Source organism: Phragmites australis, chromosome 19 (genome assembly GCF_958298935.1).
Source record: "Phragmites australis chromosome 19, lpPhrAust1.1, whole genome shotgun sequence".
Taxonomy (NCBI): domain Eukaryota; kingdom Viridiplantae; phylum Streptophyta; class Magnoliopsida; order Poales; family Poaceae; genus Phragmites; species Phragmites australis.
This window is the reverse complement of record NC_084939.1, coordinates 2,236,720-2,250,585: the sequence shown is the minus strand read 5'-3', so window position 1 is coordinate 2,250,585 and position 13,866 is coordinate 2,236,720. Positions and strand designations below refer to the sequence as shown.

Sequence of the window (13,866 nt, the reverse complement as noted above, 5' to 3'; positions counted from 1 at the left end):
ATCAATAGAGGGAAACTACAAGAGGTGAGCACAATAACATGAAGAAAAATAAACTTCATTGCAGATTATAAAGATTTTTTCTCACAAAGTTCTCACCTAATACATAGGCTAAGCACTCATCTTCCTTTTCCTCTAAAACCCTAGCACAAGGCTTCCATATGGATGGCATAATATGCTCAAAATGGCTGGTTCATATCCTCCCATAGCCTTACCCCTCTATTTATAGGTCTAGAAAACTTGATCCCTAAATTTCATAGCTTTTTTCTAAAATACTCTCTTGTAGTACACTCTTACCTACCACTGAGGGTATTTTAGTCTATTTTCTTCTCCATTCATCGGACAGTCCTGGCTCCTTCACGACTTAGCTTCGCCTTGACGTTGTAACATCTAGGTCGCTAGGTAAGTGGTAAGTGTTTCGGTGATTAATAACAATCATATCATCGTGACTAACAATTTATTTTGAAGGGAATCAAAAATTTAGTTCACAATGATAATTAGGTATTATTGGTCCCTAAGGTGATTATATGGACGATAAAAGGACTTGTGCATCAAGATTAAGGATCTTCTAGTTCTAAGTGTCACAAAAGAGATGAATGACACTTAAGTAGTATAGGTTGTTTTTCTTTAGTTTTTTGACCGTACTATAAAGGGGCTAAGAGTAGTAATTTGACCTAGTGAGTTTAGACTTGATTTGATAAACACTTGTGAAATTCTAGCACTATGTAGTTTATATAAGCCTATGGTTGACATGTCGAGAAGCTAGAGCTCAAGAAATTTTGAATTGGGTGAGCTCAGAGAAAATTTACCTCAGCATATGGTTATCTCAAGACAAAACACTCTAGATGCATCGGATGCTCTAATGAACACAGTGATGTAATCACCGAATGGTTTTTTGGGTAACACATAACCAAAATTATTAGAAGTGTTACACCGGATAGTCCGGTGTCAGTGTGGTGAGAGCATCGGTCTATTTTCAGCAGAAAGGGCATTGCTAGGAAAAATTAAAGTTCACCTCACCGGATTATCCGATGATGCAATAATGACAGCACCAGACTATTTATTCTAGAAGCGATTCCAAGGTAAGAATTCTAAAGCTCAGTTCACCGAATGGTCCGATGATAATGGTGTGTACACCAGACCAATTCTTGCAGAAAACAATTTCTTGTGGTAGAACAAACTTCACTCACCGGATGGCCCAGTGAAGACAAGAGTGAATCACCGGAATAATATTTCCAGAGAGGGTAGTTTCGGTTGGATTGAAGGAGTTCTACTCACCGGATAGTCCGATGATAGATACATATGCACACCGGAGCTTTTCAACCAAAGAAGATTTTGAGGGCAAAAGAAGTTTAACCCACCGGATAGTCCAGTGATATCAATGAAATCATTACCGAAGCATATTTTCCAGAGAGGATTGCAACGGGCAGTTTGGCTACTTTGTGCTTATAGGATGGTCCAGTGTTATGTCGGTGTTCACCGGATGATGGCACCAGACTATTTCTCAGTAGTAACAGCTAATGACAACTGGCACAGTAACAATGGAAGTTTGTACTCATTGGATTATCCAGTGTGAGTAAAAAGATACTCACCGGATCATCCGGTGTTAATAGAAAAAGTGGGTGGTTAGACAACGGCTATAATTTGGATCTCTAGCATATAAATACCTATCCACTTGGTTTCATTTGGCCCTCTCGTGACTCGTAGGAGTTCATACACTATGTATCATCAAGAAGAAAAAAGAGCACTTAGGTTGATTTTCAAGTCCTTAATTGAAGATTAAGGATATCATTAGTGCTTGGAGAGTAGCAAGAGTGCATCTAACTGTAGTATAGGCTTGATTTTGGTCAAGTGAAGCTATTGGCTTGTTACTCTTGGTGGTTGGCAACACCTAGTCGCTCTTTGTTGATTGGTGGTGTCTCGGTGAGCTCTTAGAGTTCTTGTAAGAGCCCCGAGAAGAGCTATGTACTTGGTTTGATGCCCACTAATTTGAAGATAAAGAAGTGACAATCATAAGGGAGTACTTGAGTCTTGGTAACTCAAGGGGAGAAATATACTTAGTGGATGCTCCAACGAGGACTAAGGGGGAGTGTCAACTCCTCGATACCTCGGGAAAAAATCCGGTGTTCTCTTGTCCATTTCTTTACTATTCCGAGCATTTACATTCTTGCAAGCTTTTAATTCTGTATTTTCTTAGTGTCTTTGCTTGCTTGTTTAGTTGCCTTCTTCTAGCTTGTTCGTGTAGTCGTATTTCTTTTGATTTATGCTAAGGTTGCTATTTGTTCCAGTTTTCGGTAGAAGTTTTTAATTGCCGAATTCACCCCACCTCTCTTGGGTCATTCGATCCTTTTAGACGCAAGCTTTGAGATGGTGTCACGTACTCCTCCCATCCTCCCACGATTTTGAGGCCAAACCACGAAACCCTTGCATGCTTCTCAAAGCATGACCCCCACATGCTTACACCTTAAGCAATCGCTCTGATATCGACGTGTTTACTCCGTCTTGCGATCCTAACCGCCATCCCGCTCTCGATCCCTCAGGCCGTCTTGTTACTTGCACCAAAATCCATTCCGCTTGACTTTGTCAACATGCCATCTTTATCATTCGTTTCATATTTTACTTGACCTCCACGTGTAAAGCTAGGATCACCCTTGACTCCGTTCGGCTTCCTTGATCGTCCGGCACCAAGCAGTACGCATGGCCCCAACTATCCCCCCGTCGATCGTCAAGTTGCATCCATCACCTGCACACTATGAGACAAGTAAACATATATCTCCAACTCTAATTCCACAAACACATATCTTTAACTTTAATTTCAGTTAGTCCATAATCAATAGGTTCAAATGAAATCCCAAACCAATTCAATTCACATCAAAGCTCATACAAAACTGAAGATCATCAAACCAAATAAATATCAATATTAATCACTCATCATAAGTAAACAAGGCGTATTTTAACTTAGTTCCTCGATTTTTGCATGTGTTACTTGATACTGGTGATGGAATCCGATCGACTTAAATTTGGGTGTCGGTGGATATTGCAATGAAGGAGAACATAGAGGCGTCGATAAAACCGGTTCCTCTGACGTAAATATTAGAGGATAGTCGTCACTAATATGTGAACTCCTCACATCTAGATCTATATGTCAACGACAACTGTCCTCTGACATTACGTCAGACGAGCCCTGTAGTGCCGATCGGGATAGGCAGTGAGCTAGCTGCTCAAGAAGCCGGTGGCGAGGGTGAACATTGACATGGAGGCACCCAAGAATGCTGGGCGCTCGGCACCACCAGTGCATCATGCATGGGCCAGGCAGCCCGGACTTGTAGCAAGAGCACACTGGTCACAGTGGTCAGAAACTGTCCAAAACTAGCAGGAACCCAGGCATAGCCCCGGGCTGCCAAACTCGAATGTATAAATTGGCTTGTAGAAACACAACGCATACTGTATCCATTTTGCGTACAACGCAATGCCACAAACATACTACAAATTATATATGTTTGGCAAGAAGGTTGAGATTCCATTATCAAAACTGAAGTAACTCTGAGCATATCGGGTATTGTACAGACTTTGTATATATCGTCATATAAAATATAGTGCATAAACATACTATAAATCAAATGTTTTATTTAAGGGGTTGAGTCATTTTAAACTCAAAGCGTAAACCCCAAAACAAATAACATGCAATTATCGAGAAGGTGGAGATTCTATTTGCGGATTTGATGAAATATATTAAAATTAGTGAACAAATTACATATAGTTACCAAGTTAGTTGGAGGTTCTATTTGAAAAATTGTTGTGACCAATAAACACAAATGGGCAAAACGAAGTATTTGCAATTATCAAGAAGGTCCAATGGTTCTTTGCAAAACTACAATGACCATGGAATGAGCGGATATGTGTTGGCTCTATTCTCTCGCTCAGAATGTGACATCACAAACTATATATATAAATATATCTAATATGAAACTCGGGACATAGCGGGTATGGTACTAGCTATTGTAGATATCATTGTGTAGAACATAATAGCATAAACATTTTAAACATTTAACTTAAGTGGTACAATCATCTGAACCTCTAGGAACAAAACGAAAAAAATCACATATAAATTATCAAGAAGGCGAAGGGTTTATTTGCTGAATCATTATGAGAATTGAAATGGTCCTAATTACTAAGAAGGTGAATAGTTTGTTTGCAAAACTGTTGAAAGTAGAAAAACAATAACGCACAATTACCAATAAGATGGAGGGTCTATATTCAAAGATGCTTGAAGTAGGAAACCGGTAAACAGTTGTAAGCATTCAAATGATACTGCATAGTTACAAAGGAGGTGGGGGATCTATTTGCAAAACCGTGATGAATAGTAAACGAGCAGTACACTTGACGGGAAACCTGTAGGCAAAAAAAAAGACGCGATTACCAGTTTTATGAACAGTACACTTACGGGAAAAACTGCGGCGAACGCAGGAAAATGATTTCGTTTTGGAACGGCATGCATGATGCACCTAGCCCCACTCACGGTCAGATCCACCCGTCCATCAGGTTTCACTGTAAGATTCTGCAGCAGGAGCTCCAGCAGTTGCTGATGCGTTGCATGGCGTCCAAGATTAACGCCCGGAAAAGCCTGCATGCATGGAGCCCGGCAGCCCCAGTGGCGGTGCATCTTGAGAGCTTCTGCAGACATGTAGTAGAACAGAACGGGCGCCATTGAGCTTCAGTCCTCATTCGCCATTGAGCCCAGCAGATTGGGCTTATGGCAAGATCGAGTGCTGCGCTGATCTTCACATCGCTGATTCCTCTCAAAGAGAAAATTCAGTGATCAGGTTCTGACCAACACCGGTGAGTGTTTAGAACTAGTGATCCACTCGAGGAATCATTGAAGCAGGCAACAAGCTAGCGAACCTATGGCTGCCTGAACGCGCATATGCAGCCACGGTACTTTTCGCCCCTGCAGATGGCACTGGTCAGTGTTCTGTTTACAGGAACTGACGCACCTACGCCAGCTGAATTCAGAAGAGATGTGATTCAGGAGCGAGCTGAACGAGCTCGACGACAAGGGACTTTTCACTTTTCCCAGATACCCATGCGATCTCCATATCCTTCTCCAGTTCTCTGCTCGTCCCCCACAGGAAAGTGAGTTCTTCAGACTTCGGCAGCATGCATATGATGCTCGCACCTGCAGGCGGCAGTCAGATCCATCCATCCATCAGTTTCTACTGTTTCTGCAGGAGGAATGACAGGAGTTGCCGATACGTTGTATTGCACCACGTCCAAGAACGTCCGGAAAGCCTGCAGCCGAGCAGGACCCAATGGGGTTCATCTCGAGAGCTTGTTCAGATCATAGAACAGAACAGAGTGACCATACAGGTTCAGTCTTCAGTGGCATTTTCCTCCCTCCTAGTCCTTGGTGATATCATTGGGTTGGATTGTAGTACCCTACCCCTAGCTGTAACGGGATCACTTGCGCCGATCCCAACGGCAGATTTCTACTTTTTTCCCTGAGTAATCAACGTAGGGCGAGTAAGCCCACCTAAACATTTCCATTTCATTCAAACGAGATTACAATATCAGACAACTCCTCCCGTCTCGGGAGACAATGATCAGGGTAAGCAACCTAAGAAGAGAAAGATAGGAAGCCATAAGACCGTATCTAACGGATTCTTTTCGCGATCTAGAATTGCTTCGCGAAGGAATTTTCGTTCTCTTCAGTATTTCAATAATTTTTCTTATCAGTTTTCTTCATGAAAGGATTCTCAAAGTCATTCGCTTTAAGACGAGATTTTCTCTTACTTTTTTTTATGAATCCATTTGAAGGGAACTTGTTGACTATGAGAAAAAATAAAAAGAATGAGAACAGATAAATGAATTAAGAAAGGAATGAAATGAAGAGAAAATAGTTGAAGATGGTCTAAGAGATTGCAATGGCAATACACACGCTCAAACACGATATAAGAAGCAACATAAGCGGCCGAGCCAAGTCTGCACCGTTGAAACATACAGCTGATCGTCGGTTTGTACCACCCCTACGCAATCCTGCTTGTCGGTTTTGCATTGAACAAAAGAGAAAAAACGCCGGTCTTCATGTAACCGAGGTGTGGAACATCTCCATAGGCCCCAGCCATCTATTCTAGTGGCCACTCTTGTCAACTGAAGAGGACAAGGGGATCCAAGGAGAATCTAAGGTCTCTCACCAACCTAGCTTGACCAGCTAGCAAATCACTCTCGCCAAATCTTATTGGACATGAAGACATCTGCTTCATAAACAGACATCAAGCACCAAGACAAACCTACTCGTGTCAAATGAGGGCAACGGAGGGGGATTAACCCCGACCTGATAAAACATTAGAACATGGGAGTGGATCATTAACACTACTAGCTAGGAGGCGAAATGCCCTTTTGCACTCAGGCTTTGGTGCCAGCAATACTATTCCCCCAGACACCAGGCTTTTGCTCCCCAGCTAATGTTAATCGAGTCCTAAAATAATGTATCTCTATATCCGTATCGATCTGATACCCGATACACGTAATTGTATTGGTGCTTTCTAGGCGACAGCCTCTTTAGCGGCTGATGATCAGTGGCATGCTTTAGTTTACTGTCGCTTTGCTCTGTAACCTGCAATCTGCATGCATGTCAGTGCACCTTAATGAAGGTCAGGCACTGAAGCACCCCCACACTTCGATGCGTTCAGTTGTTTGCTGAGCCCCATCATGATTGCTGGTGTTCGCTTCTCTTTCTGCGGATGCTCGCACAAACGCAGGCGAGATCGATGAAGGCGCAACAGCATCTTCGACCACAGGCAAGATCAGAGTTGCCTGATGAACAGGGGCGGAGGATAGTTATGGCTAAAGGGGTTGCGGCTCTCTAGCCTAACAAATTTTATGTATTTTGTAGTGTATTTTTTTATTTAATAATTTGTATGTATTTATAGTGTATTTTAAATTTAATTTTACGTATTTCATTAATTCGATCTCCACTCTAATTCAATTAGAATCTATTTACCTTCATCGGCCTTGAATTTGAGTTTAATCTCCGTCACAGCCGGTGATGAACAGACAGCGGGTGATTGCCACTCCGGCGAAAAATCAAATGCCCGGGACCGATGAAGCCTGCAGGCAGGGACAGAGAGACAAAGCCTGGGTCCTCTGCTACAGCACTCTACAGTGTGTATGCTGTTTATTTATTACTCGTTTGAATCCTTTGCTTAGGAGTTAGGACCTGTCCCTTCTAAGTTGCTGGTCCCTGGCGATCTTCTGGTAAATCCAAGCCCGATTTCCAAGGCTTCGTGCTCGTGCAGATGCGGCCTCCAACACTCCTTTCGTGATAACGAATTGCTGATGGATTTTTTAGTGTTAGGTAACTTATCGGTAGATAACGAAATATTTATGATAATTTTATTAATTTTTAAATTTTGTATTTCTAGTATTCAGTAGATATAGTATGAATGTGTGTATGTGATAGTATAAACGTATATATACGTCTACAATTTATACTGATATTTTTTAAATAAAAATGTACCTTAAAATGTTAGACACTCCTAGCTTATAGGGAAAGATTGACAGCCGCCGTTTACATTGCCCACATGCAGGCTTATGTATGCCACCGCCCAAAGAACCCCGCGCGTGTCATGGTGTTACTCTGTTGTTCAACATTGTCCCATTACTCATCTCCGCGTGACGACAGGGCGGAGACAGGGGGTGGGCACCCCTCTATTGGACTTTTTTTACAGGACCCTGACTAATGTGCATGCATTAGCATAAAAAACACTCTACCTATATAGAAAAACAGCTCATGGTATTATTTTTAAAGGTTGAAAAAAAGGTACTGATGGCAGGTCATCTAGGGGCATCATAAAAACGATCTCATGGCCGTCTAGGGTGGCACTGAAAACGATACATAACGAGCATCTTTTTTTAGAACCAAAATTTAAATCCTGATTGATAGCACCATAATTGGATGACTTATCACCGTGTTATCAGCACATTGTCACATAGATTAGCATAGATATGCCCCCCTCGTGTGAATTCTATTGCTTAGCGTACTAAGACCCATATACAAGCCCAACTGCCAGCCAAATTCGCAAATAAGTTACCCTGATCATTTTCAAACGAATTGTTAGATCGGCAATTCCTCTAGGTTGTAGTGTCATGGCGCCGCAACGCCCCTCCCCCCCCCCCCCGCTCTCAGGACAAAGTCTTACCACTAAGTATGGATGGCAACGGATACAATACCTGCATGTAGAAGCTATACAAATCTGTACTCATGAATTAATTCTCAAACTCACGTTCGCACACATCACTCGTCACAAGTAAAAACAGACACTTGCAGGCACATATGTCCACCAATATACTAAATATGTATAGACCATAAGAGCAAGTATATAACAATAATATCATTAATTTAAACACGTGTCTCAACTAAGGTAAGTAAAGAGCATCTCACGTATACAAAGATAGTGAACAGGCATCTCATATACCATACAGTTCACACATATAACATATTTTTTCACAATTTAACGATACTTAATGCAACACAAATTAACATTCTTTAACAAGACAATAAGTATGAAGCAGATACATGAGTAAAACGGACACGTGTAAACCTATTTCATACATATCTCTCTATACCTATTAACGGTTAACTTTAAACCTGCACTGTACCTATGGGTAAAAATTACATTCTAAATCCACGCTCGTTAAGGTTTTTACCCGCACACTAATAAAATATACCCATTATCATCCGTACCACCCAGCCATGCGTACCAGAGTGCGGATGATCGCATGACAAGTGGCAGCCTCCGCTCTGCCTGCTCAAGTGCATCCTGCCAGGAGCTATCCACGCAAAGACAAAGGGCAAAGGTACGTAACGTCTGGTCTCCATGATTGATTTATTCTTACGATTGATTAATAATTAGTATTTTAGTTTGAAAACCTTTTCTAATAAAATTGTATGAGAGCAATATGGCCTAAAGTTGAAGCTATGAAGGTACTTCTAGCGATAATTCGTCATATTTTCTTAATAGTTCAATTTTGTTAGCACACAGATTGGTTTCTTTGTCTGTAGCTTTCAAATTTGTACTTCATCTTTTCAATTCCAGTTTGCCATAACTGCATTGAAATAACAAATTTTTATGGTTCACGTTTTAGCATTGAAAAGACCAACATAAAGATTTTTTTTCCGAAGCGGACCAAGGGAAGGAAAGCAATAGATAAATTGACATTGGTTCTTTTATTTACTATCACAAAATCTCTAATTCGATATCTGCCACTGAGTTGCGAATTTGTTGTCTTTCATACTATAGCAGTTACTACTGTCAATACGAACTGTTGAAAGATTTCCAAAATGGCCAAACTGTCCATGTCTCTTGTGCTATATGGCAACTGGGACCAGGCGCTGACCCAGTGGCGGACCCAGGATTTTGTTGTAGGGTAGGCATCCAAATTTTTAAGACTATAAATTTGGTAAAATAGTATAAAACTTGACAAAAGATAATACAAATTCGGTAATTCGGTATAATATCGTAAATTCAACAATAAATCCTAAATTTATAAGACCGCAATATAAATAGTCCAAACATGAAATAAAGTCTTACATAAGTGGAAGATTACATCATTACGATACTATTCTAGATTCTTCACTTTGCGTTTTCTCATAGCCATGAAAAATTTGATTATATCATCCTCACTTACCTTGGTGAAGATATCTCGCTCGATATATGTGACTAAATAATCATTCAATAACTCATCACCCATTCTACAAGGTGATGGTGCTTTTAGAAAGAAGAAAATACAAATTTTGACTATCAGGTTTCTTTCGTTCTTGTTCTGAAGTTGTTCGCAGATGAATTAATACTGAGATCCCTCGGGCCATCGATCTGTGCATGTGGCTTCTGAATCGGTCATTGCATTGCGTCTAGTCTAGATTATCCTTTTTGTTGTGCGATGGGACTTGGACATTAGTTGCCTTGTGCTCTGAGATTTGAAAAGCTGCTTCAATTTGAATTTGGTACAGGGATTCTCTTGGGCGTCGGACGAACTAGCAGTGCATGCAACAAATTTCATTATTCTGTCGTCTGAGCGGCTGTGCACACCGTGCATGCAAAGCTCCTTGTGCTGTACAAACTACAAGATGATTCATATGCCACATAGCCACCACCACCGCCTCAAACGGGCGAACGGCTGCTGCACAACGTTATCAAGGAGGCCAGGAGCCCAGTAGGGAAGCGGCGTGAGGAACAGGAACCGAGGAGGCGAGGAGCCGAGGAGTCGAGTCGCGTGGCGACGTGGCGTGAGGAGTCTGAGTCAGCGTGACATGTCAGGACTGAGGAGACCGAAACCATATGAGCTTTTTCGATTTTTTTGACAACCGGACTTGCTAAAATTTAGACTGGACCGGGGCTGGACAGAGTAGTCCTGGGCCTACCTGGACTACCCTGTGGGTCCGCCCCTGCGCTGACCTACGACTGACAGATGAGCCTGGATTAGCACATGTACGAAAGGGGATCTCAATCCTCATTCTCATCCCGACTGTGTCTTCCCCGAGTCCAGCCACCACTCCGTCGAGCTCCTCACTGATGTCCAGACAACCGCCCTCCGCCATAGATATGTCGGGCGGACCGCAACAAGGACCCCCACACCATTTCTCCGCTATGAATTCCTCTCCTTATCGGAACCGTCGAGCCGAGCTCCTCGACTCTAGCGCCGAAGCTCCTTGACCTCAGCGGCAACCTGCTACTCCGAGCCTCCTCTATCTGAGCTGATCCCCAAATAAGCTTCCATGTGCCGTCGTCAAGCTCACCGCCCCCTTTTCCCTTCCCCACTCTCGGTTTCTCCCGGGGACGAGCATCGACCGCCGCTGTCGCCATTTACCGTCGTTGGCTACCTTTCAATCGTCGTTGTTGGCTGAGGAGCACTCAAGCAGGACCCCCATCATATGCTCAACCTTTTGCTAAGAAGCCCGGGGCAAATCTCAATTGGAATCGCCAACGGTAATAATAGCTCCAACGAGCTCTTTAGACAATTTTGACCAGGGTCAAATTGGTCGACCAGTCAACTGGACCTCTATCCCACATATCCATCTTAGGAGCTAGCTCACATCTAAAATATTCTACTATGGTTATTTAATTCAGTTAAGGCAGAAAACAAGAAATCTATTTATTGTTCAACTATTAAATTGGCTGAATATTTTTATGGTCCGCTATTTTTATGCAATTCAAAATTATACCCTATGCATTCGCTTGTCCCTTCACTTATTGCATGTCACAATAGCATTAACAGGATTACACTTTGAATCAACAAACCAGGGCAAAATGGTCTTTTTACACCTCTGTCATACGAAGACTAACAGAAAGTAATCAATGAAGGTATGGAAGGGTAAGAAATTGCAACCCTATAGCACCAATAAGATAAACAATTTTGTGATGATAGATCCGGAACCTAATAAAATTGTAACAACAAATAAAAAATTGCCCTTTTCTAGCCCTCTTTCTACTATGTTATATGTGTTAGAGGTGTCTTACTCTTTCTTCTACGGCGGTTGTCAACTTGGCCCCTGTGTGACGAGCCTTGATTTGTCGTTGTCCTCAGCACGGTACGGTCAGTATAGGGCTAGTACAAAACCATTGTAGCTAACAACTGCTGCGACTACACACCAGCACAGCTGCCTGCCAAGGGCGAGCCTCGAGCTGGGCTGAGCCGATGGGGGGCAGGTGCCTCAGGAGCTGCAGCAAGCAGCGGCGCCAGCCGGCGGCCGAGGCAGCGGCGCACCTCACGCTGCGCAGCGGCCGCATCGTGCCGGCGGGACCGAAGGTGAGCAGGAGCCATGGCCGCGGCGCCGCCGGATCTGGCGCCGGCTGGGGCGGCGCCAAGGCAGCCGACAGCGCGCGCGGGTGCAGGAGTGCGGCTGCGAGGAGCCAGCGTCGCCGGCCGGCGCTTGGTTCCCAGCTGAGCGGCGGACGGCCGGAGGAGCTGCCGCCTCCGCCGAACCCCATTGTCCGCGACGACGGCTGCGAAGATGACCAAGACAGGTGTGATGAGCACGCCTGAATTCTCTAACTCTCTCATCGAACAAGTTATTAACACTGCTGCTAACTCCTCTCTACTTTTTTTCTCTTCTAAAATTTGCTTAACCAGACAGGAGGCGCCCCTCACTGGCGAGGTGTTGAAGCACGAGCACGAGAACAAGGTCGCCGCGTGCAGACCATCGCCGTCGCCGCTGGAAGGAGAGATCGAGGCCTTCTTCGCCGCGGCGGAGCTTGCCGAGCGACGGCGATTTGCGGAGACGTGAGCACTTTTCCACCGCTTATTACATGCCCACTTCAGACTGAACAAAGCGGGTCTCCACCAACACGAGCTGCCATACGTTTTCGCAGGTACAATTACGACGTTGCCCTCGACCGCCCGTTGGAAGGCCGGTTTGAATGGGCACCGGTGAGCACGTGAGGGAACGGAGCAGGGGTAAAACTGTCAAGTCGTAAATCTCAAGAACTGCATCTAGCTGCATGCAGGGAACTGGAGTTAGCCCTGTTAGTTTCTCCTGCTAATTAGTCTCTAGTTTCTCCTGCTAATTATTCTCTAATGTCGTCTAGCTAGAGAATTCCACTTCTTCAGCTCTACTTATTACCAGTAGCTAAGTGCCACCGGTTCAGTTCAGCGGTTTATCGCTACTGTCTCTGACAACCATATATGGGTTTGTTTGGTTGTTCGCACGGAGTCTTACTCGTTTGAATCGTATAAGTAGATTGAGCAAATTCATATTTATTGAAAAATATAGTGTTTGATTGGTTGTACAACCATATATGTGTATAAGTAGCCGGTAGGGAGGGTTCAGGATAAGATCATCCATTGGAGGAACCTTCTGAGCTTTCCCATGCAGACCGATTTCTACCATGAACTCCTCATTTTCGCTTCAGCCTTTCGTACATTAATCCTGCTTCTTGGAATCGCACAATATTATGATGATGCTTTTTATTTGTTACAAATCGTTTGCAATAAAAAAAAATTACATAAGTTCCACAAGGATTATGTGCAGTAAATGCAGCACATGGAAATCCTTTTGTTCTAAACTTGTTCTGTAAATTTCTTACCTACGAGAAAAAATCTCATCAGAAGCTACTTAACCAGACAGGTTACTTTTGTTCTCTAGCTAGCCAGTGACGTAGAAACAACGATGATGGAGTATTAGAGCTCACTGGAAAATCCAAACCAAAGCGTGGCATTTCCGATGCGCCATGCAAGAATCTCACTGACATGTGAATGTGGCCTTGGCTTGAAGCCGGCCGTGCATGTCAGGTCGAGTGCGTTTTGTTCTAGGGTACTTTGCCTGATCTGCACGACGGCATGCTACACGTACATACGCGCACATGCACATGCATGATGCAGTATGAGCTATCCTTTTTTTTCTTGGTAAATTCGATTTACATGAAGCTCTTTCACACGAAAAAAAGATCTACATGAAGCTGTTGTTTTATCTTGCATGTACGCATGAGAAGATCTTTGCAGGGGCACTGCCTTCCGGTGCAATTCTCGCTTTCTTTTTCACAAATCTTTTGCTCTTCTTTTTCGCGAGGATCGATCTTCTTTCTTTAATTTCATCTTATTTTGATGACTTGAGTTTCTGGGAGTTGTAGGCTTTAAATGATTGAAAGATGCTATTTTCTTCTTTTATGAAAAAGGTTCAAAAGTTCATTTATGACTTCAAAAGTACATTTGTTATCTCACTGAGTCATTCTTCTCCTACTCCTGTCCATTTCCATTCATCCTTTCTTTCAATAATCTAAGGGCCCTGGTCTAAGAAAAAAGAATCTAAAGGCCTTAAACACAATGGACTGATATTTCTTTCTACTCTCTTTCTCGATTTTTTTACCTTTTTTT

General features: G+C 43.1%; 1 protein-coding gene across 1 annotated transcript; it reads left to right on the top strand.

The window, feature by feature from the left end:
- The first annotated feature begins 11,654 nt into the window (after positions 1 to 11,654).
- On the top strand, positions 11,655 to 12,837 carry LOC133900764 (cyclin-dependent kinase inhibitor 3-like). Its single transcript, XM_062341993.1, has 3 exons — positions 11,655 to 12,020; positions 12,127 to 12,276; positions 12,366 to 12,837. Exons 1-3 carry the CDS (start codon positions 11,692 to 11,694, stop codon positions 12,433 to 12,435), a joined length of 549 nt encoding a protein of 182 aa, XP_062197977.1. The 5' UTR covers positions 11,655 to 11,691; the 3' UTR covers positions 12,436 to 12,837.
- Positions 12,838 to 13,866: the final 1,029 nt, after the last annotated feature.